The following is a 26,314-nucleotide window of genomic DNA, read 5'->3' as shown; positions in this document are numbered from 1 at the left end:
TCTGTGGATAAAAATATTTTCTCTTCTGCATTCATTAATAAGTGAGTCCAAGAAGGTTCCATGACCCATTACTGACAAAACTGTGCCAGTCTTTGGATATGAATTTTGATAGAAGGTCCAAGTAATCATTTGAATTTTTATGAAATTGTGACTGAAATTATAATACAATTCATTAATGGCAATCTGGGCTCCAAAGAATGGGTCCCTTCAATCATGCGAGTCTCTGGGATGTTACAGAATCATGAGGCATTTGCAGTGTTTTCTTAATGTCCTAACGTTTATATAATGGCCCAGATCATCAAAGATTCAAGCTCAAATTACCTTACTCTTCTTTCTAAGGCTTATACATGCTACACAAGTATGTAACTGGGTGTAAAGATGGCATCTCTCTTGTCATTAAAAGATAAAGCAAAACAATGGTACCAAACTTTATGAAGTATCAGATTGTTCCTGCCACTGGTGCTGACATAAACATTTTAGATACAATGGATATGTGAGTTTTCATTGTGGCTATTGGTAGGAAATGGAGTTGTAAATTTCATCATCACTTAGCAATTCCGGCAACGTTTCAAGCTAGGAAAAATAATTAGAGCAGAAAAATTTTGCAAAATGAATTTCAGGCAAAATATCCAGTTAAACTTTGGTTTCTTGGTCTGTGTTGACTCCAATCCTTTGCTTTACTAGATTTTCATCAGTTTGTTTTTGAGCATTTCTTATTAGAATCTATCTATCCATCCACAGCAAAAAAATTTTCTTTCATAATTAAGGATTATGATCTAAATATATGACCTTTGCAAAATATGTGCTCTTACAGACAGAAACAATTTGCAATAATCACAACTGTGCCATATTGAAAGAGATGTTTGATAAATCATAAATACAATACTAGAGCAATCCTGAAATGAGGCAGAATTTCACAAAATATTCTATAATATAAATGCTAGAGTAAGTGAGAGGTCTATCTAAAGCACAAATTAATACACCACCTACACTGAAAATGTTTGCCAGAGTTTGTCTGTATTGATTATATATGAATGCATAAGAAAAATTATGACAGTCAATTCAAGTTATAGTTTTATAGGACCAGAAATAAAAGCTATTATGAATATATAAATACCACTTAGAGAGCAGCACATGCATTTTAATTGGACAGTTTAATTAACATTTAAAATAACTATGATTGTTTACTAATGAGTAAAACAAGACTCTCTCATGCCTTCTTACCTGCAGAAAGTAGATATTTCTAAACAAAGATATTGAAAGCTTTACAAGTAGCTGAATTGAGCTGACTTTTCAGTTATGAGAACCAAACCTAGGACTTCGTGATTGCTAGACAAGTATTCTAACATTGAACTAAATCTGCATCCCTAATTAAACTATTTATAAAAGATAGCATTATCTATATTTTAATACAAATGGATTTCAGATTAATAAATCTCTTGAAATGTTTCTACATTCCTATTTTCAGACAGTAAGATTGAAGTAAATTTTACCTAGATGATTTTTACTCAATTTAGTTTCAGCTAAGTGTAATTCTATTTTTAGACATATAGATGAAACACCTCAATAGAATTTTAGTTCATTTTACCCTCTCCTAATTATACAATGCTTATTAAAGATAGTATTTCATTAACATTTAATTTTAACTCAATGATTAGTAATAAATATAATTTTTGTAGTTACTTAAAATTAAATCAACAAATGTCATTATGACCCTTCTTAAGAATACACCACCCAGGTGTAAATCTCAGTAAACTATTAATAATAAACATTAAAAATAAATGTCAGATGATGTCTTAAGCTGCATGATGTATCAATAAAAATGATCAGGAGTCATGCTAATTTTTACCAGAATTATATTATTTCTTTAATACACCTTCCTCTGTTTCATTTCTATTGTATTTACCTTCAGAAAGCAATGTAGTTACACTCTTTCCCAAATGGATGAATTTGATGTTCCCATTCTTCTTGGCTAGTGATCTTGTTAAATTATGTAGAATAATGACTTTCAGTACAGAAACGGGTCCCTCATCAGCAATGAAGTGACATGTTGTTTAATGAACTTAGGAGAACATAACACTAATGATTTAAATCGTGATATATTTCTACCTCTTAAATTTTTTTTGAATGAATATCCTTAATTTGCTATTGAAGACATTATACAAAGTCAAAGGCGGCCATTGCTACCAGCTGAACAAATTGTGTTGGTGCTTCAAGCATGTTTTGTGACAAGACAGAAATAACTAAAGTAATAAAGCCAAGAAATGAAAGAAAACATTAAAGTAACATTGTTATGTATAAATTCATTACAGTTATACTACTAGAGGAGGAAGTGCTTACTGGGACTTGCACAGTGGAAAATCAGTCCATATTGACTGGAGAAAAACTGTCATAAGAATTTTGGAGAATGATTTACTATGGCCAATGATATGAATTACTTCAACATACAAATGTACTATTTGATATATTCTTCAGAAACTATTGCCTCTGGCACAAGAGTATACAAAAGTGTTTATAGAAGGATTATACATGATAACTAAAACATTCAAAACATCCCTATGACCTCAAATAGAATGTCATAGAAATCAGCAGTACTGAATGGTTTTGTACATTGACACAGATTAATATAGAAAATAGTTGTAAATGGGATTAAAATCTTTGGACATGATTAGACTGCAAATTAAATACAAGCAAAAAGAGTTTAAGGGTAAATATACAGTGGTAATAACTATGGAGAAAAGTAACAAAGTAAACACTAAATTTCAGTCTTAGAGGAGACACAATGCACACTTGGCATGGATATGGTACTTACAGATGTTAATTGAATTTTGAGAAGCTAGTCATGTCTATCTGAATAACTTAAGATGTTTTCATTTAGGATATATTGATGTATCTTCCAGAGAGCCATTAAACAGCCTTACATTAGTCACTTTTAAAAAAAAGTTTCTCACTGGGTGCTGGTGTCACATGCCTTTAATCCCAGCACCTGGGAGGCAGAGATAGGTGTACCTCTGTGAGTTCAAGGCCAGCCTGATCTACAAGAGCTAGTTCCAGAGCTCCAAAGCTACAGAGAAAAAATGTCTCGAAAAACCAAACCAAACAAACAAACAATCAAACAAAATATTACTCACAACTAATTTGTACTAAAAAAAAAAAGTACTGCATTTTCAGGTTGTTTGAACATTTATTGATCCATATATAGAGATAAACCATGAAATTTGTGGTATGAAATAGAACTAAAGGGAACGTGATTGATATTTTTTATCCAAAATTTGTTCACACAAACTGAAGGTATAACCATTCATATGGAAGTAATGAATGTGATTTAATATTATACTTTTGGAGTCTGGAATGTTGTCCCAACACTTAAGAGTGCATGCTGCTTTTCCAGAAAACCAGAATTAGTGACCACTGACAATGTGGGCATCTCACAGATGCTTTTGCTTCAGGCATTCTGATGTTCTCATCTGATATCCATGGGCACTGCACTCACGTACACAAGCACACGCAAAATAAAAATAATATAAAATTTAAAATAGTTATTATTAGCTGATACCCAGATAACTATTTGTTTTATATATCATTTTTATCAATGATTTAGTCATTATGAAATTTCTACAAGGTAGAATATCAGAAATATAAATTGATTTGCTATGTAGCTCATAAACGGAAAAGTTAGAGCTTTAAACTAGCTGTGTTTTTTCTCATAGGTTTGTCATTAATCCATATTCAAATATTGCATTGCTTTTGATGTCAGGAATTAGGGCAGTTAGATTGCGAAGAACTGGATGTTATCAAGCTCTACTTGGTGTTAGCTAATTAATGTTCATTATGTTAATAGAATATTAAAGACTCAATGTTATATAAACTTTGGCGAATATCTACAAAAATTATTCTGAGATTCAATGATTTACTTAGTATTAAACCTTTGTTCAGTATTTTTGATAATTTTATTATTATTATTTTGTTACAGATTCAGTTGACAAGGTTAAGCAAACATTTCCAAAAACCCTTGTGCGTCTGAAGCATAAAGAACAGATGGCCATATTAATACAGGTGGACAAAGGCTGATGGAAATAGGAGATGAGAGGATTAACAGGTAAGGCAGGTGGTGAGGAAAGCAGTTTTGTGATTTTTTTCATTGGCTTACTGTCAAGGTGGAGAGAGGAGATCTAAGAAAAATTAGTTCTCTTAAAAGAAGAACTATCTTTGGGACGAGTTGCCTTAATGAAATAGAGAGGTGTTTTTTGCTTGATAAAAAAGAAAAGACTATGAGAAAAGAGTGAAAATACCTATAATTATATCAGCCCTTCCTGATGCAGAACAGCCCTGCACAATGTCAGGATGATTTAACTCTCTAGCTGCAATTATCCTGAAGTGTTGAGTTTGTAGAAGGTTGACCAGGACGACCTCTTACTGGGTAGTCATAGCTATGCTTCTGGCTTGATCCAGGGGGCAGTACACCACTGCGGTTTGCATATCTTTCCAAACAGTAGTCACCCTATTTCTGTGACACCTTCACTGTGAAAGAGTAAAGTGACTTTGGCTGAGTGATAGAATGGGGACAGCCTGGTGTGTGCTGTCCCTTCCGTGGATTGCTACTGATGTATTCTTCTGAAGTTTCTATTGCAAAACTCCATTTATTTAAAGGACTTTCTTTTCATTTCTTTCTGTTAGCTATATCACCTGGCTAGAATGCTACACAAATTCTAACCTAGCTTGGTCTATTGAACCACTAGTCCAAGTATCATTCCTTCAGATTTCCAGGCACTGCAGTTTGTGGATTTGCTACAGTCAATGACAATGCTGAAAACCAAGTTGCCTTACATTGCACTTAGATATAATTCATCCCAATGGATGAATCTGGCTCACATATCCAGGTCTGTTGCGGGAGCTCCTTCTGCTCCTTCAGCCAATAGCCGCTGAGACACCAGCCCATTGAGGCGTGGTCTCTCTTTTTTAAAATGTGGCCACTTCCCTCCACTAGCTCTCTGGCTTCTGGCTCTGCTTCCAGCGACTAGGCTCCCTTCCTGATTGCCCAGAGGGCTGTTGGCTGGGACGGTGATCTGTAAGTCTTTTCCCCTTTTAATAAATAACCATTCTATTAATCATAACTCCAAACTGGTGTGGGATTGTTTGTGATTTACGCCTTCACAGGTCATGTGTTATCTATAAATCCCAACATCACCCATAAAAGGTTATTTTTAATAGGCTTGGAAACACAAGGTAATATGGATGTGCCATTTTCAACGACCTCTTCTGCAGCCAAGGAGAGGCCAGTCATGATTTGCCTTGTCTGGGAAATTCCAAGTCACTTTGTTTCTGTCCATTGTTGATCCCCAGTGTTCCCACAAGACAGACATCTTTACTGCATGCAGAAGGAAAACTGACATGAGAGCTTTGCAGTGGAAAACAAAATGCTGAAGTAAAAGCCGTGCTTGGTCTTACTCTGAAGTTCGTACCTGAGCGCAAAGCCTCTTTCTGAATGCTTTCATAGTCATGCCAGTCTTTTCTTCTCAGACCATCTGTCCACGCATAGAATTGCCCCTCTCCCAGGCCCAGTGGAAACGTCTGTGGAAAGAGAAAGAATTCAAGCATAAAAAAGGAGGTATTTTCTTCTGCATGGTTGATAAACACAGCAGGGCACATAAGAGGCAAGGAAAGAATATTTTTTAACTAAATGGCTTCTCTGAATATTTGAGATGAAACCTATTGTTACTGACAGGAAAAATCCACATTCCGATCCCCGTTTTAACCTTTAGAGTGAGAAAAGTCCTAAGTACTACCAAATATTATTAAACGGTTTATTTAATCTAGAGACTGTGTTGAGTACAGCTTATCCCCTCTAGGTGTTTTCTTTTGTTCAGTTGATCTGCTTAATTAATTTTGTTTGTGACTGATGAAGTTTTATTTGTTTTAGTCAAAAGTAATTGAATGGCTTTTAAATAATATTAGCAACTGTTCATTGAATGCTCACTATGAGATCAGTACTATAGTAAATGCTTTTCATGTACACTTACAACAATCTTGAGTGACAAATCCCCATTTTCCTGGATATCAGACTGAAGCCAAGAGAACTATAACAACGTTGTATGCCCACACCAGGGTTTGAATCCACTCTTTGAAGACTGGCATTGTGGCCTTCACTGACAGCAATGTACTGGATTTTATCTGATTTCTGGTAAAGTAGAGTTCATGTTTACAATGAAGGTTCAAATGGGAACCCCAAATCCAATGTGCTGTGATGTCAACTTGGAAATTTCCCCTACTTATATTGCTGGAATAACTTTATTTCTTAAATTTTATCCATGGTTTAGAATAAGAAACTAAAATTATTATAAAAGAAATTGATTTTCACAATCATAGTTTTAGTGGCATTTTACTTGTATTTTAATAAATAAAGTTTTAATTCCCACCCTAGAAAGGACTATAAAACAGGAGAACACAGATCTCAGTCTAATTATTAGATTTCTGGAGGCAGGATTACCATTTCAGATTGATATTGAGGTAAGAGCCTGTGATTTACTGGTTTGCTTTTCAGATCTTCAGATTGAACCCCACTTTCTTTCTCTGAGTTTTTATTAATCATGCTTCCCATAGTAGTCACATAATAACTTATACATTACATAAAGAAGCAAATTATGCAATGTGGAAAATGTCAATTTGTTAAAAGATGTATAAATTCAGTTACATATTTTTCCCTAAGAGTATCTCCAAGGCAAACAGAATATCTTATCTCTTAATTTTAGATGTCATTTCCATTGCACTTAATTATTTATCATTACTTTACCTTTATAGCTTACAGAATGATGCAATGTTTTGAAAGGACAGAAATAAAATATGATGTTTAGAAAGGAACAAGTGGGCTTAAGTCAGACGAAAGGACTTCTTATTAAGATGGCAAACTTACATAGTTCAGATTTTTTTTTAAAGTATAGGTCACTGCAGTAGCAAACAGGAAAGATGACACAGAAGAAAGATAATGGTGACTATACACAAAATATTAAGAGGAATGAAGATGAAAACAATGAATTTAGGGAAAAAGGAATAATGAAGTAGTTGGGGGAACTATATTTGGGTTGATAGCAACCGTTTAAAATTACAGTAGCACACTAGCAAAGTCTAATGAGAAATTATAAGGAACTAAACCTAAAGTATACATCCTGTGTTTTATATCAGTCATGTATGAATTTATAAGTCTCTATTCGTATAGATCGTGCTACTTGTAAACATAGCTTGCAAAAGAAAACATTTGATATGACACTTGGGAATAATCTTGTGAAACAACCCTGTCTGTTGACTTAGAATGCTGCATTTTTCCCCTGTTTTCACATATGTACGATAGAGACCTCATCCTTACTCTTAATTCAGATATAGTAAACAAAAGTTGATCCTTAATTTCTCCACAAAATAAAGGACAGGAAATAGACCAACACATACAGAAAAACCAATAGTTGGATTGTCATGAATTTATCACAAATAGAAATAAAATATAAAACAGCATAAAAATTTGAGGATAAAATTTCTTTTTTTTTCCAGTTTATTTATTTTTTATTAAAAATTGCCATCTCCTCCCCTCCTCCTCCCCCTTCCCTCCCCTCCACCCACACCTCCACTCCCTCCCTCTTGAGGCCAAACAGCCATCAGGGTTCTCTACACTATGTTGAGACCAAGGTCCTCCCAACTCCCCCCAAGTCCAGGAAGGTGAGCAACCGAACTGACAAGGCTCACACAGAGCCCGTCCATGTCGTAGAGACCAAGCCCATCGCCATTGTCCTTGGCTCCTCGGTCAGCCTCCACCATCAGCCACCCTCAGAGAGTCCGATTTGGTCGCATGTTCCATCAGTCCCATTGAGACGGTGGGACAGATCTAACGGGAGACCACCAAGTCCAGTTGGAATGGAACTGATGGAACAGGGGACCAAACCGGGCTCTCTGAATGTGGCTGACGGTGGAGGAGGACTGAGAAACCAAGGAAAACGGCAATGAATGTGAACTCTACATCATGGACGGGCTCACTGTGAGCCTTAACCTTCACCTGGCGATGGATGGAGATAGAGACAGAGCCCCACATTGGAGCACCGGACTGAGCTCCCAAAGTTCTGATGAGGAGCGGATGGAGAGAGATCATGAGAAAGTCAGAACCATGAGGGACGCGTTCACCCATTGAGACGGCAGGACAGAACTAATGGGAGACCACCAAGTCCACTTGAGGATAAAATTTCAATGACACCTTAGAACAAGAAGCATCAGTTATTGCTGAGAGTGGGGTTAGAAGGGACTCAAAGATTGACTTCATTTATACAGGGCAGTTGAATCTGGTTTCTATCTCCAAGTGAAGCAAAGTGATGTCTGAGTTCCACCCACTGTATTCCCTATCCACAGAGGATGTGTGTTTGAATGACAAAATTTCTTCTTGGTTTCTCAGTCCTCCTCCACTGTCAGCCACATTCAGAGAGTCCGGTTTGGTCCCCTGTTCCATCAGTCCCATTCCAACTGGACTTGGTGGTCTCCTGTTAGATCTGTCCCACCGTCTCAATGGGTAAACGCACTCCTCACGATCCTGACTTCCTTGCTCATGATCTCCCTCCTTTTGCTCCTCATCAGGACCTTGGCAGCTCAATCCGGTGCTTCTTTGTGGGCGATGAGCATGAACTCTTCAGCATGGACGGGCTCACTGTGAGCCTTGTCAGTTTGGTTGCTCACCTTCCTGGTCTTAGGGGGAGCTGGGAGGACCTTGGACTTAACATAATGAAGGGAACCCTGATGGCTCTTTGGCTTGGAGAGGGGCGGAGTGGGGGTATGGGTGGAAGGGAGGGGAGGGAAGTGGGAGGAGGAGGGGAGGAAATGGAAATTTTTAATAAAAAAAGAGAAAAAAATAAAAATACTAGAAATATTAAAAAAAATTTCTTCTTGGGTGGAGGTCTTGATTTACTGAAAAATTAGGTTCCATGTCAGTCTATCTGCAAACCACTACTAACCTAGCTACCCTTTCCCACTGTACTTCCAGAATGCTGTCAGCTCAACGTTAACATACTAGGACCAAAATTATGGAAAATCCTGAACGAAGCATTAGAACCACAATGAAGAGATGCTGCACTAGATCCTATCATACATCTAGTACCAATGAGATCCTCTCACCAGCAAGCTCTCTACACATAGTGCTTACTATCACCATTTACTTTATTTGGTTTGCTAGTGTAAATATGGAGCCAAGGGTTGCCAGACTTCTGAGAGAAATGGTAAGAGATAATTTGAAAGCCTAACGAAATTGCAAACTTAAGAGGACATGAAAGCAATATAAAGCACAGAGACTGTTTAGCAAAGCAAAAATGTAATTTCCTAAAAGCCTTACAGAAAGCACTTCCTTAGAAACAGGAATAGAAGAAAGAAAATTTAAAGCCTAGGAAAGGACTTGGAAAATGTAAAGTATGTAAAAAATTAATGACGATAGATGAAGAAAATGACAGAGCCCCACATTGGAGCACCGGACTGAGCTCCCAAGGTCCTGATGAGGAGCAGAAGGAGGGAGAACATGAGAAAGAAAGTCAGGACCGTGAGGGAACCTCCAGCTGACGACAGATGGGGAAGGTGACTGAGCCCCACATTGGAGCACTGGACTGAGCTCCCAAGGTCCCGATGAGGAGCAGAAGGAGCGAGAACATGAGGGAGAAAGTCAGGAACGTGAGGGGTGCGTTCACTCATGGAGACGGTGGGACAGAACTAAAGGGAGATCACCAACTCCAGTTGGAATGGGACTGATGGATCATGCGACCAAACCCATCTCTCTGAATGTGGCCAACAGCGGGGGCTGACTGAGAAGCAAAGGACATTGGCGCTGGGCTCTGATTCTTCTGCATGGATGGGCTCTGTGGGAGCCTTCTCAGCTTGGTCGATCACCTTCCTGGACCTGGGGGGAGTTGGGAGGACCTTGGACTTAGCATAGAGTGGGGAACCCTGATGGCTCCTTGGCCTTGAGATGGAGGGAGGGGAGGTATGGGTGGAGGGAAGGGGAGGGAAGGGGGAAAGGACGGGAGGGAAGGGGGAGGAGGAGCGGAGGGAGGGGGGAGGAGGAGGGAAGGAGATGGAAATTTTTAAATATAAAAAAAAATAAACCATGAGAAAAAAAAATAATTAAGGAAGAATTGAGGAAATTACAGTCAAAGCATTTAAAAATAGGCAGAAACAAATTCAAATAGACATTAAAAAAGATACAACAGTAAAGGAAAATAAATCCTCCACTCTTCATCAGACAAGGAGGATGGAAGTTGCTCCCAAAGAGGACTTCTCTGTGGAAAAAAAATCCCTAACCAAAAGATAAATTATCCCTTTCTTTCTTTTCCAATAAAAACATTGGAAATACTTAGACTTTTTTTTTAAAAAAATTGAAGTTAATTATTAAGGGTTATATAAAAACTAACTGGGGCTGAACATGTTGGCTCATGCCTGAATTTGAATGCTAGAAAATCTAATGGAGCACTATCACAAATTTAAAATGAATCCAGTCTACATATGGTAAATCAGTAGTCTCCAACAAATTTCAAATAGAAAAAAGGAAAAAGAAAACAGGCTAGGGAGACAGCTAGTTGGTTAAGTAATAGTCATAAGCACATATTGACCAAAGTCCTTAACCCCAGAATTAAATGGCAGGAATGGCACAATGTGCCTGCAGTCCTAGTGTTAGAGTAAGAAGTGAGATTGATCCAGATCAATCAGGCCAGACAGGTTACTCAAATCAGGAAACTTTAGGTTTAGTGATGGACCATGTCTCAACATAAAAGAAGAAAAAGATCAAGGAAGACATTAGCCGTCGACATGTAGAAACCGACCTTGCTATGTAGTATTTTCCTCCCAAATGACACACTCTGTCCTGGAGGGAAGACCTTAAGACTCTCAAATTCTAAATGGAGTCTCCTTATGATTCAGGAAGTATACAACTCAAGAGTCTAAATAAGTCCCCACAATGTATGAGATGCATAAGATTTCGCCTTTCTTGAATTTGCATAAAAATTAAGGGAGGTGAAAAGGATTTACAAACCTTTGGATCTACCTACAAGTCTTTCTGAGACTTCCAACACTCTGCTTTATTATTATTATTATTATTATTATTCAGTTTTTATTTCACTTGTAGCTTTAGAACCTCACTCAAGCACCGAGTTTTGGGATTTCTATTCACCCTGGGTTAAACTTTTGGTGATCATTTGTCTTTGATTTGTCTCTACTCTTCTGAGTAATCTCTGACTCATACTCCTGTATGTAACACTGTCATGCAATAAACTCATTGGTTTATCAGGTTGGACTTTGTTGTTACTGTTACTTTAATCAGTCATTGGTTCCCTCTCTGGAGTGACAAGATATTTTTTCAGGTTGCGCAAGGAATAGTGTCACCTCAAACTCCACAAAAGAATAAAAATAAATAAATAAAAACTAAATACAGCTGAGAGTGATGGCATGCTTTAATACCAGAGCTAATAAGGCTGAGGGAGGAAAATCCAGAGTTGGAGGCCAGCCTGGGCTATATAGTAAGTTCAAGGCAACCCTGTAATACATAGCAATATCTCATTTCAAGAAATAATAACAACAAAAATAAAAACCTCAATAAAGTGGGAAAATTGGGCTAATGAATTTGGCTTGATGAGAAACATTATAAGTAAAGAACAGAATAATAATATTTACTATTTGATCTTGCATGAATATTCTAACCTTATAAACTGCAAAACTAAAATCAGTGTAATAAGTATACTAAAGGGAAATAGTAGATGAATCTGTTTAAGATAACATTTTAATCTAATAGCAGATTAGTAAATAAAACTAATATCACAAGACAAATTATCAAAAGCTAGAAATATAAATGTTTCCTATAAATTTGAAACATATAACTAAATTAAGATGATAAAGGAAAACCTCAAAAGACAAATAAAGGTTAACACACTTGCTTCAGAAATCAGATCTTGCTGGGAAGGAGGGAGGGTGAGGAAATTGATGTTTAACATTTCAGATACAGACATTATTGTATAATTACAATCAAAACTTGTTTCCAGTATTAGTCTTCCCACAAAACAAACACCTTGAACACTTGTGTCCATTTTTTATGTGATCTTAACTATTGTTTGCACTCCTGTAAAGTTAGCTGGCAAAGTAAAAATGATTTATGATGGCGGAGGCATAACACTGGAATGAAACATTGGACCCTATGCCGTAATAAATGATGTCTGAGACTTTTATGTCTTAACACCACTTCTATCTACATCACAGCTTCTTCACCAACCAGTTATGCAACTGGTTTGAAATGCAGCCTAGCAGTTCTGACTGAGTAGAAGAGAAGGACTGATAGCTTGTTCTCAGGTTGGTTCTTGGGCTTACTAGAGAGTCCATGTGCGGGAGAGTGACACAATTATCAGAGCAGAAGTTCAGCTCATTAGGAGACCATGTGCTACGTTTTACAGAATAGTCAGTTGGGTATTCTGGTATCTTTTCTCCCTGACACAATGGTGAGAGAAAGTGCCTAGATCAATTTGAGTTCATTTGTATAGACGTAACAATTCTGAAAGCGTAACTATCCAGTAAATGACCCATTAGCGATCTGACCTTTCCTCTCACAGAGCAAGCTCCAGTGCTTGAGTCCTCTTGCTGTTCTCCTGCCTTTTCACATCCTGTGTGTCCCTGTACAATTACAGAAATGCAGATCCATTATCTACAACCATGTAAGGTAAGATAAATCTAAAAAGCCCTGTACCTTCATGAGTCATCTATTTCAAACCCATCAGGAGGTCAACCATTTATGTGTGAGAACACTTTGATATTTTTGCTTTGTGAACATTTTATTCATAGATACGCTGTTACATATAATTAACTGTACAAAATACCAAGAAAAAGAGAAACAATGCATCAATTAGAAATCACACAATAAATAGAGCTTGAACCCAGAATCTATCAAAATTGATGCACTTTTGAATGGGTCAAAGAAAAGCTTGTAGGGGTGAAGTATTGCCTATGGCAGTGTATTACCAGAGACAGCAAGCTCAAATGCTGGGTGAGGGCAAGATACATTAATGGGACAGACTGTTTTAGGGAGTGATATACTAGAAGACTACCTTGTTACCAAGGAAACTACCTTGCTATAAAAGTTGTTCCAAGAACTGTCACTGTAAAACAAAACAACTTGTGAATAAAAAAGAAGACGATCGTTGCCATTTCTGTTAGTAGTCTTTTTTGTCTGTTTATCACAGTCCAAAAGTGGTGACATCAAGAAAATAGATTTGTACATCATGTAGAAGAACAAATGGGTTCTAAACCATACTATAGGTTTTATCAATCAATAAGTTGACTTATTTCACAATAAGCTGCATATGAACCCCCTTTACTTTCTCTTTGGGAGACATGATGATCTAGTGGAAGGATTCTGGAGCCAGAGCAACAGGCTATAAACTGGGATTTCTAATGATAGGCAATAGTCTATAATTCACGTCTGTCCTTTAGTAAGCTGGCATAAACTTAGTCTAATAAAAATAGCCTGTATCTACATCAAAAGCTTTTAAAACAGTGAGTCAGTGTGCAACATTGGTTTATCATAAAACAATATACTAATATCAATTTTTAACATCTCAGTTCTTTTATTGAATATTTGTTTACTATTTCAGGCTTTTGCAAGTTTTAGTACAATTGCAAAAACAAAGATTACATAGTTTATATAAATCATATAATATGCAGAATGAGATCTAATACATATATATATATATATATATATATATATATGAATTTAAACACTGGGTCTGATTAAGTTTCTTTTTATTTTTATGATTTATTTAACTTTATTTTATGTGCATTGGTTTGAAGGTGTCAGATCCCTGGAACTGGATTTTCAGACAGTTGTGAGCTGCCATGTGGGTGCTGGGAATTGAACCTGGGTCCTCGGGAAGAGCAATCAGTGCTCTTAACCACTGAGCCATCTCTCCAGCCCCTGATTAAGTTTCTTGTACATTAATGGAACCGTTCATCTTTCCTTAGACAACTGGACACTACAGAGAAACAATATCATGGATGAGAAAAAAATATAATCAACATTTGTTATAATACAACTTCATAAGCAATGGGTGTTGAATGAAAGTTCAGAAATGTTAAATTTATAGTGTTATAAAGACCAAGTGACTAACATCAGGCAAACTAGAATTTTAACTAATTATATCTGTCTTTAAAACATATGAATAATAAAACACGACATTGAAATCATAATTCTCCATTATCCAAATTTTATTATGTAAAATTATGTAGACAAAGAATAGGAAACAACGTGAGACTAATAAACAAAATCATACTTGGGACTTCAAACTTCACATACTGTGCATTAGTGGGTACTAAATTATGTGGAACATGGAAATGAAAGCATAACTGCATAACTTTTGTTATTGTTCTAAAGTCCCCATTCTTCCTGAGTTGGAAATGAAGAGATGTGTCTGCAGTACATCTTGAATAATCAACAGAGGTTTTCTGCACCTCCATAGAACATATTGATCAGTTGATACCTGGCATTAAATATTTTTAGTATATAAACCAACTTGATCTTTAAATTTTGCATAGGTTCCAAAATGTGTAACTGCTAACATAATTCCATGATACAGAAAATATAATAAGACTGGACACGTTGTGAAATTCTGATATCAACTCTCTTGACTCCTTTTATTGTCAACTGTAGCAGGGCCAACATCTAAGGATGGGACTCAGAAGGGAAGGCACTGGACTGTGCAGTTTGGTTTTTATAACGTAAGTTTTCTTAATGGAAACAGAAAATATGGATGGTTATGGAAAAATACTGACTGAAAAACTTCTAACTAATTCATGAATTTTTAAAGAAAATTATGTTAGACCATGTCATTAGGACATACAAAAAGTGGCAACTGCCAATCTGAAACCCTTTCTCAGATTTATGTTATGGCCCCTTATTCAACCTTCCTCAGAAATGGATGGTGCCATCTTCAGCTCTGTGCAGCCTTCAGTGAGTGTACCAAGACTTTGAGCTTGCAAATATACCTCTTATGGTTACATTCATTTCTGAACTCCTAAGTTCAGAGAGTGAGTTTTCTTCAAAGGTGACTACAGAGATAATACCAACTACCCAGCATCATTAAAGACAATGAAGCAAAGAAAGGGAAGATTTTTCAAGAAAAAAATTGTCAGGAGCCATTCTAGGGTTGGCAGAGACTTGACTCTAGAGGGGTTCCCAGGTGTCCAGGAAGACGCCTCCAGCTAGTTCCTTGGGCAGCTGAGGAGAGGGTGCCAGAAATGTCCAGATCCTATTGCCATACTCATGAATATCTTGCATATCACCATAGAACCTTCACCTGGCATTGGACGGAGAAAATGACAGAGCCCCACATAGAAGCACCGGATTGAGCTACCAAGGTCCTGATGAGGAGCAAAAGGAGGGAGATCATGAGCAAGGAAGTCAGGACCATTTACCCATTGAGACGGTGGGACAGATCTAATGGGAGACCACCAAGTCCAGTTGGAATGGGACTGATGGAACAGGGGACCAAACCGGACTCTCTGAATGTGGCTGACGGTGGAGGAGGACTGAGAAACCAAGGACAACGGCAATGAACATGAACTCTACAGCATGGACGGGCTCACTGTGAGCCTTGTCAGTTTGGTTGCTCACCTTCCTGGACTTAGGGGGAGCTGGGAGGACCTTGGACTTAACATAGTGAAGGGAACCCTGATGGCTCTTTGGCTTGGAGAGGGGTGGAGTGGGGGTATGGGCGGAAGGGAGGGGAGGGTAGAGGAAGGAGGAGGAGAGGAGATGGAAATTTTTAATAAAAAAAAATGAGAAAAAAATTGTCAGGAAACTGAGTGTTGAGAAATGATAATTCATAATAGTGCTGCTTTGATTTTGTGATTAAAGGCTCATCAACTGAGTGACTTGATAATTCCAGTTTATATTTTTTCTCTTCAAGATAGGCTGGCATACAAAACACACAGAAATTTTATAAAATTTTATTATGTAATGCTATTCACCTTTATTGTATATATTAGCCTATGGGATTAGCTATGTTTGAAAGTCTTCTAAGAAATTTACATTGTCTTACTAATGCAAACATTGTATTTTCAAAGTCTATTAGGATGTAATATAAATAATCATAATTTTTTAAATTACATATTCTTTCCATGGTCTCCAAGAAAGTTAAACATTCTATTTTTACAGGCAAAAGTCAGAATACCGCTCATTTTATGACTTCTTGGGATGTTTGTGAAATTTTCCAAAGTTGTCTTCATGTTTAGATAGCTGAAAAAAAAAGAAAAAAGGCATCAATGGCCTTTACAATATTTTAAATCTTAAGTCCATTACTATGAGCATAGTGTTATGTCAGCTAACAGGAGTTCTGTAAAGAACAAGAGAGGTCTGGAGCAAGCCATTCTTACAATAAGAGCAGTGATACAGTTGAAATTGTTGGTTATAAAAAAACTAACCCTAAGAGACGTTGGAGGAGGGGAAACGAATGGGATGAAAATGTAGGATAAGAAAAATATGCTAAATAAAAACAAAGACAAAAGAAACTCAAAGTGGGTAATACTGTCTTCCCTGGCTTAAGGGGGGGGGGGGGCTGAGGACATAGCAGTGGTGTTAACTGAGCTAGAGCATGGTGATACTGACCCTCAAAATTAGCATTATTTTAATTTCCATCTTTTGCAACAAAACGATATTAATCATCAGGAAAGCCCTCCCAGCCTGCCTTCTCTGCAGCATCGTACCTTGGAGCAAAAGTGAGGAGATCAGCATCTAGCAAAGGAGACAGGAAGACTGAGAACTTTTCCCATCATCGAGGTGTTTTCTTCATAATTCCTAAGGGAAAATTTAAAGAAAAGAAAAAAAAAGAAGAGAAAAGAAGAAAGGAAAGTTAGCATGAAAATGAAAATTATAACTGATGAAATATAAAAAAATGAAAGATTGTGTTTAAAAAAACATATTATATTGACCTTCAGGAATCACCTTCCCCCTCTTGATGGCAGATCCACACACTTGCAGTTTTCTGGGGGTTTAAGTCTGGGTTTCACGACCCCCTGAATTTTTCTTCAGAAAGACATCAGGTGGTGCCTCTAGAACTCCACCCTATCAATTCTTCAGGAAAACATAGCATCCTCGGGTGTTCTCTAGAATCAACATTATCTTAAACTGTGATTCTATTTTCCTTATCAATCTGAGCTCAGCACAGAAAAATGAAAGGAGAATTAGAGAGGAAAAGCAGTTACATTTTGCCATGGTAGGTGTGACTATGACAGAGAAACCAAGAAAGAAAGGAATGTCAGCCCTTCTGACTTGTATGCCTTGTATTATCATTGTCACTATAGCCAAATGTGTCCAGATGTCAAGGTTACCTCAGTTCCACCTCCAAGGATGTCTTCTACATTCAGGTTTATAAGAAGTTTTTGTAAGAATTATAATGATTTTTTTATAGTGATACTAAAGTTTTAACTGAAGGGAAAAATGAATGCAAGTGAAACATGCAAATTTCATGTTTAAAAGGATCATAAATATATTTTTCTGGTTTGTCTGTCATAATAGCTGAGCTAGTGTTGAAAGTACATTCATCTTTGGGAAACTTAGTGGTAAAAATACACATTGTAAATCATCAGAAATTTAACAAACTTTGATTTTTTTAAATTTTCAGGAATGTAACAACATAACACATAAAATTTATCATTCCTAAGTCAACCATTTTGTCATGCTCTTTTACCAATAAGAAATTATGGTTAGGTTGTATATTTGTATATTGGAGACAGATTCTTTCTCTGTAGCCCAAGCTGGCTACTAACTCTCAATTCTCCTGCTTCAGTCTCTGGAGTGCTCTGATTATTTGCCACTATGCTCATCTTTTTCACTAATAACATTTCAATACTGGTATAATTTCAAAATCCACCATTCAACTTGTCAGTCTACTGGCATTTACCAAATGTCTGCTCTGGTACTAAAGACACAACTGAGACCCAAGTAATATGTATCTCCTAGAAAAAGACATTACATTCTAAAAAAGAGATACTCTCTTAACTAATATGAATTCATTACCTCTCATGTGGTTAATATTGTTCTTCATGTTTTGAATTTATCAGTGAGTAAAACATAGTTTATATTATATAAATGTGATATTTAAATAAAAAGTTCTCCATATAAAATACCTTTAGTAAACTCCTTCATACTTTTTAGTATTATGGAAGTAGAAATTTCTGTTGTCTGAGGAATAACTAATTTAACTTTCATAAGATTGAGTAGACAAACTTTTTATTAGAAAATCCCATGTATTAGAACAGTGGTTCTCAACCTGAGCATCGAATAACAATGCCTTTCACAGGGATGGTCTAAGACCATCTGCATATCAGATATTCACATTGTGATTCATAACAGTAACAAAATTATAGTTATGAAGAAAATAATTTATGATTTGTGGTCATCATAACATGAAGAATATAATAAGGGGTCACAGCATTAGAAAGGTTGTGAATCACTATATTAGAGGAATGAGCAGCAATATTTACTAATATTTTCCCATTAATCTTTCACTTCAAAAATATACAAGATACTGTACTTAAACCAGATACCTCTTCTTATGTAGTACATCAATCATTTTTCAAGAAGGACCAATATAATGAATATAAAATAAGTTTGTTTTTAATGCTATTCACAATCCAACATGAATACATAGTTTGTCTTCAACGCTCAGGGGAGGGAAATAGTCTCTACTTCCTTAAATACAAAATGATAAAATGTCAAGACTTGACAAGTATAAGAAAAAGCACTTTAAATCTAAATCTAAAAAGGGTCTTCGACCATGACTTCCAGAGTTAATTATTTCAAAAACCAATGAAGTTGTTTTCTAAGCTCCTAATTTAGAGTTTCTTGTTCAACAAATTGTAGACATGAAAGATAATAGATCATTGTCTTTTCCTGGTATCTACTCTGCACTCTGAAAATAGTTTACTTACGGGAAAGTAATTTCAATTATTATAATTATAGCATGCAGTTTAATGTTGTTAATGAAAACTGAATTTAAAACACTCCATTTTATTGAGTTGTGTATTTTATAGAACTTGGATATTGTATAGAATGACAGTGAATTTTGAGAAAGATTTATCACCACTCGGTTCTGTAACAAACTAATAAAGATCTTCACGGTACCCCTCAGTTCTGTTGATGATGACAACTGCACAGCAATGGCTTTGGGTCTTCTTTGTTTACTTCGTGTCTTTCAAAAGTTATCAATGAGAAAGTTACTTGATACTAATGCTAGTCCCTAATTTATGGTGAGTTTCTCACAAATTTCCAAATAAGGTAAAGTAACAACAAATTACACAAGACACTCAAACATTATTTTAAAATGGGCTTTGTGCTACATCGTTTATGTGAGCTATAGTCTACTGCAAGTATATCGTGATTTTGTCAGCAAGATGAATTAAATGCATTTTGACTTGCAATAGTCCAACAGGTGATGAATTTGGAAAAATACGTTACTACATTAAACATAATAACAAAATCCCACATTAAATGAATAACATCTATAATAAGTAGCACAGTTATGGAGGCAAAAGAGCTTTTCCTTTATCTAAGTGTTATCCTTTTTTTCTGCAAGGTATAAGAGTAAGTATTCAGGGCCTACTTGCTTATTCTGATATATCATGTTTTCAGAATGCAAAGTGATGGAATGTCATTCAAATACCAATTTGAACTGACTCTTTCATATACAACATTCTACCATGCCAAGTATTTGAAGGTTGTTTAAAAGCACAAATTTTAGTGTTTACTTCTCAAAGAGAATAAATACGCATCTCATTTAGTTGCAAGAGAATCATGTGAAATATTTGGCATGTTTTAAATGTTGTTATTACTACTAACACTACTACTACAGTTAGCTTAGAAAGCCAAATTGTTCTTCAGCCTGTAAGTAGTTTAGAAGTTGTCAGACTTATACTTCCAATGATGGGGAAAAACTGGAAAATTAGAAATTTAATTTTCTATGACCTGTTAGAGTAGTGAAATTTGATGGTAAGATCTCCTCCGACTCACACAGAAATCTAATAAACATGAAAATTTAAAGATTAGTAGCCAAGATCTGTTATTTTAGACCCAAACATCAGGTAACATGCCTGAAGGGAAAACAAAGGATGATTTTATTTTTGATTGATTATGGCTACCTATAAACTAATATAAAAAAGATCTAGAAAAGACTGAAACTAGAACTTCAGCTTTAGGGAGGACTCATTCCTTTCTGATTTTTATTTACTTGAAGGAACAAAGGTCACCACAATAAAGATGTAATAAAGAACATCTGTTCTTGGGAGGATAGACAAATAAAATTTAATTTTAGTGGAATATGTTTAGAGTACTTTGCAATGGAGACCAACTTCCAACAGATAAGGCTTAGAGCTTTAATCCAATTGGGGGAATGTATGTTCCCTTAATGATTCCAGTTTTCTTTACCATTCCTGTCTCAACAAAGGTTCAAGATGGAGGGGGAAAAGGCCCTCAGAAACTGCTGATAGGGATAATATTCCAGGGACAAAATCAACAAAAGATAAGTATAATTTATTAAATTATATGATACTCTCCCAAAACACCAAACATTTCAACAGAACTCTAGTATAGTAATAGTAAATAATAATTCAAAGAACTGAAAGAAATAACCTGTGTGAAATTAACTGTCTTTGGCAAATTCTAAATAATCAGGCAAGATCAATACAGAGGTTGTGGGAAATTAAAGCTCTGAGTATCTCTGAAGGGTGAGGTTGGCATACAAGAGGAGTTGTAAATGTCTAACAAATTCTCTCAGATTAATATAAGCTTTTATGCTAGAGACCCTTTTATTTCAATTCCTATTAAGTGATACTTTTTGTCTTTCAACAGAAAGGTTACAAAACTTTCTGAATAATCAAACACCATATACTACGTAGAAACAAATGAAACAAAGTAGCCTTAATCTGACAGAATAGGATTTTCAAATTATTTAGTGAATTAAAATAATCAATCTCTATTGATTATGGAAAAACAAACAATAGCACACCAGACAAAGTAAGAAACAAAAATAAAAATGTAAAAGATTGAGAAAGAATTGTAATAAATAAGAAAGCTACAATGATATAATAACAAATGAAAACTGATTCTGATGATTTCACCGATAGATTTGGTATCTTTGAAAAAATAACGAATATTTTTAAAGATATGTCAAGAGAAGTCTCCAGACAAAAACAAAGAGATAGTATAATCAGAAATATTATTCAAATTTGTAAGAGCAAAAATTCATCATTTTTGATTTTTCAATTAATGGGAGACACCAAACCAATGATTTCAGAAGCACAGAGAATCTCAAGCATGATAAACATAAGTAAAAGCTAACAAAAATGACTAAATATAATTCTCCTACTGCCTTAGAGTCCTCTGTTTGCTCAGCCATATCACTTCCTTCATGTCTGTACAGACCTCCGTCTAGACCTCTATGGTTAATTAGTGGCTAGCTCTGTCCTCTGATCTTCAGGCAAGCTTTATTTGTTAGAAAACAAATAAGGTATCACCACAAGATAACACTGACAAAAAAGAACAAACTGAAAGAATAACAGTTCCTAGTTTTCAAGTTTTAACACTAAATTATCAGAAGTATGATATTGTAAAATGAAAATTTATATTTAAATTAGTAGAACAGTATGTCCAGAAATGAAAATGTGCATAATAATCAATTGATCTATGTCAGTTGATGAAATGTAATTCAGTGGATAAAGGGTTATTACAGCAAATTATTATCTATGTGCAACAAGACAAGGTAATATGAACACCTACACACAAATTCACATTTTCACAAACGTTAACTTGAAGAAAATAAAACACTTAAATATAGAAAACAAAACAAGCTTAAATCTTTGAAATGAAATTATAAGGAAACATTTGTGCCCTTTGATTAGGTAATGAGCTTTAACATATGAAAGTTAAGAAAGTCAAGAAAAAATTAAAAAGTTAAAATGTCTTCAGTAAAATTAAGGCTATCTGCTCCACAAGAGACAATGCCAGCAGAATGAAGGGATGACAACAAACTAGGAAACAATATTTTTAAAGTACACACCCAGCAAACACACTTTCTCCAAAGAAAGCTTGAAGGTTAACAATTAGAAAGCAGTTGAATTTGAAAATAGACAAATGCTATGAAAACATGCCTTGTAAAAGTTGTATGAGTGCGGTATTAAGACATTTAAAATTAATTATTCACATTTTCCTTAACAATTATACACTTAAGCTTTACCAAGGTATTAGTGCATACCAAATAGAACGGTCAAAATTCTCTTACTGTTAATTTCTAATGAGAATGAGCATCATCCACTTTGGAAGTTAAAGTTGACAGTTCTTACAACCAAAATGCAAAGTAATGCCATCTAGCCTTTGCTATTGTCTAACTACATTGGAAACTTATGTCTACAAAAATAATTTATGCAAACATTTATAGCAAGGTTATTCACTATCTTCGCAAAGCATGAGGAAAAAAGATGTTTTTCAAATTATTAATAAATAAGCATCGTAGAACTTGTGTACAATGTAGATTTTCCAGTGATAAATAGAACTGAAGTTTCAAGACCCAGCAATGATGACTTAAATGATATTCCTTGAACAAATATACTGGTTTGTAAAGGCAAATAAAATTTTAGGGAAAGGAAAATCTATGGTGATGATAAATAGAGATCAGTGCCATTAAGTTATTAAAGAAGAGTTGGATAGATGAAGTAAAGGTACTTTTAAGATGATCAAATTATGTAAATGTACCACACTTTATCTAATCTTCAGTTGAGGGGCATATAGACTCTTTTCAGGTTCAGACTATTATGAATAATGCTGATATGAACATAGTTGAGCAAGTGTCTTTGTGCTATGACTGAATATCCTTTGGGTATATTTTCAAGAATATATATTGCTGGATCTTGAAGTAGATTGATTTGGAATTTATTGAGATTTCCAATGTGGCTGTATATGACTGCCCTCACACCAGCCATGGAAGAGTGTTCCATTTACTACACATACTCTCATACACATAAGCTATCATCAGTGCTTTCTTAAATCTTAGCCATTCTGACAAGTGTAAGATGATATCTCAGAGTTGTTTTGATTTTCATTTACCTGATGATTAAGAATTTTGAACAGTTCCTTCAAAGTCTTTCTGCCACTTGAGATTCTTCTGTTTAAAATTCTCTGTTTATATCTGTACCCCACTTTTTAATTGTATTATTTCTTATTTTGGTGTCTAGTTTCTTGAGTTTTTATATATTGTTGATATCAGCCCTATATTAGATGTGGGTTTGCTGAAGATCTTCTCCCATTCTGTAGGCTGCTGTATTGTCTAATTTACCATGTCCTTTCCCTTACAAAAGCTTCTCAGTTTTAGGAGGTCCCATTTATTAATTGTTGCTCTCAGTGTCTATGCTAATGGTATTATATTTAGGAAGTGGTGTCCTGTGCCAGTGAGTTCACGGCTGCTTTCTGCTTTCTTTTGTTTCAGGTTCATTGTAATTGGATTTATGTTGAGGTCTTTGATCCACTTGGACTTGAGTTTTGTACATGATAGACATACACAGTAGAGTATTACTCACTGAGACAAAGTAATGACATGATGAAATTTGTATGCAAATGGATGGAACTAGAAACAATCATCCTGAGTGATATAACCCAGACCCAAAAAGGAAAGCATGGTATGCACTTACTCATAAGTGGATATTACATGTAAAGCAAAGAATAGCCAGGCCACCATCCACAGCCTCAAAGAAGTTAGGTAACAAGGAGCCACCTCAGAGGGACCTGCAAGGATCACTCTAGGAAGGAAAAATAGATAAGATCTCTTGGGTAAACTGGAGGGATGGGTGCTGTTGGACAATGGTCTCGAACCATATCACTTACATTGTATTGTTTTAATAAAACACTGATTGGCCAGTAGGTAGGCAGGAAATATAGGCAGGATGACCAGAACAAGATAATTCTAGGAATAGAAAAGACCGAGTCTGCAGTCAAAACCTAGACAAAGAGGAAGCAAGATGAGAATGCCTCACTGATAAAAGGTATCAAGCCACATGACTAACATAGACAAGACACATTGGCTAATTTAAGATGTAAGCATTAATTAATAAGAAGCCCGAGCTAATAGGCCAACCGGTTTATGATTAATATATACCTCTGTGTGTTTCTTTGAGACTAAATGGCTGTGGGACCAGGTGGGACAGAAATCTCTAGCAACAGAATGGGAGATGGAAGCATGAGATATTTAGATAATTGGTTGGGGGAGGGACAGAGTAGGAGAAAAAAAGATATCTTGATAGAGGGAGCCATTATGGGGTTAGGGAGAAACCTACTGCTAGGGAAATTCCCAGCAATCCAAAAGGATGGCCCCCATTAAGATCTTAGTACAGTGAGTGCCTGAACTTGCCTTCTCCTATAATCAGACTGGTGATTACCCTAATTGTCATATTAGAACATTGAGCTAGTAAGTGATGGAAGCAGAAACAGATCCACAAACAAGCTTTGGGCCAACCTCTTGGAGTTCAGTTGAAGAAAGGGAGGATGAATTATGTGAGAACTGGGGTGGTCAAGATGATGATGGTAAAACCCATAGACAGAGCTAATCTGAGCTAATGGAAGCTCATGTACTCTGGACTCATAGTTGAGGAACCTGCATGGAACCGAACTAGGCCCTCTGAATGTGGTGACACTTGTGTAGCTTGGTCTGTTTATGAGATCTCTGGAAGTGGGACCTGGCTTTATCCCTAGTGCATGAACTGGCTTTATATAGTCCATTCCTTATTGTGCGATACCTTGTTCAGTCTTGATACAGGCAGAAGGGCTTGGTCCTTCTTCAACTTGATATGCAAGCTTCATTGGTTCCCTATGGAAGGTCTTACCCCCTCTGAGGAATGGGTGGGATGTGGAAGTGTATACGGGAAAGGTAGTAGGGGAGGGAGGGGGAACTGTGGTTGGTATGTAAAATGAATGAAAAGTTTTTTAAAAAGATGAGGAAATTATGAGATGTAATATTGCATCTGTTTGTTAGCAAAGTATGAAAATTTCACAATATATTGATTTTTTTCCATACAAAAACCAAAACTAAAACATTAGCACCAGATTTGTCATTGGGTTTTCTTTCTACATTTACAAACCCATAAGGGATGTTTGATAGAATGTGATAAAAAATTAAGTTTAGCTATTATATCTATATGAAATAGCCTCATTGACATGGGAAGTATAAAATGAGGCTGGTTTTTAATAACTATGGAGATAAGTAGAGAAAAATTATAAACAAAACTGTAAGAATGCATTTGTTATGGCCTGTCCTTCCAAAGTGCTTTGCTTGAGCATAATACACAATGTGATAATATTAACAAATAGGGTTGGGGGCTCCATTCTCATGAGTGCATCTAATGACCTTAAAAAGATTTAGTGCGTTTTCCTATTCTGCTACAATGTGTGAACATAGATAAAGATACCACATTTGCAGCAGAAGTTCTGAGTGGACTGTGAGTCTTCTTGTACTTGTTGTGGGCTATAAACAACAACTTCAATTGTCTACTCATTACCAAGAACAGTATAGCAAAAGGGTGCTTCATGTTAGACACTCAGAAAACTCATTTTTATATGCTAGTTGAGAAAATCATCACATCAAATTTAACACTTGTTCATGATGATTTTATTGTTGTTTACTGAAAATTTTCAGTAAGGGAGTGGAATGGGGTGATGAGGAATTTCAATCTCAGCATGTGAATTCATACATAAAATCAGAAAGAAATTAGCATTACACATCTATTAACAACTGGACTGCAAAATATAAGTCCACTTACATTTAGGTTAATACAGTAACAGGTGGTTACATATAGAGACACATAAACATATATGTATGTGTGTGTATATTCATGCATATGTACAAAAAATCATGCATTTGTGTGTATGTATTTATGTTTATGTATGTGCTAGCACACATATATGATATTATGGTTTAAATGAGTTATATATCATGTGGAACATGCTTTTGATATTTCATTGGCCTTGAGGCAGTGTTGGATGGTGGAATCTTTAAGAAATTAGCTTATTAAATAAATTAGTGAGGGACTAGAGCTACAGCTTAGGAGGTAAGAGCACTAATTGCTCTTTCACAAGTTGAGGTTCACTCCCCAGCTCACAACTGTCTGTTGCTGCAGTTCCGGGCAATATGACCTCCTAAAACATTGTGCACATGTGGTACAGAGGAGTATATGGCTGTAAAATGCAAAATACCTTTACACATCCAAAAATAAAATTAAAAAAATATAAAAGATA

At 35.8% G+C, this 26,314-nt stretch overlaps 1 protein-coding gene across 1 annotated transcript in view; it reads right to left on the bottom strand.

Moving 5' to 3' along the window:
• Galntl6 (polypeptide N-acetylgalactosaminyltransferase like 6) overlaps positions 1 to 26,314 on the bottom strand; it is a 1,112,723-nt gene that overhangs the window by 712,276 nt on the left and 374,133 nt on the right. The window contains exon 2 of the mRNA XM_038327381.1: positions 5,463 to 5,571. Coding sequence (XP_038183309.1) covers positions 5,463 to 5,571 — 109 coding nt within the window. The remainder of the gene's footprint in view (positions 1 to 5,462; positions 5,572 to 26,314) is intronic.

This window comes from Arvicola amphibius, chromosome 4, assembly GCF_903992535.2.
Source record: "Arvicola amphibius chromosome 4, mArvAmp1.2, whole genome shotgun sequence".
NCBI lineage: Eukaryota > Metazoa > Chordata > Mammalia > Rodentia > Cricetidae > Arvicola > Arvicola amphibius.
This window is presented reverse-complemented; position numbering and strand designations above follow the sequence as displayed.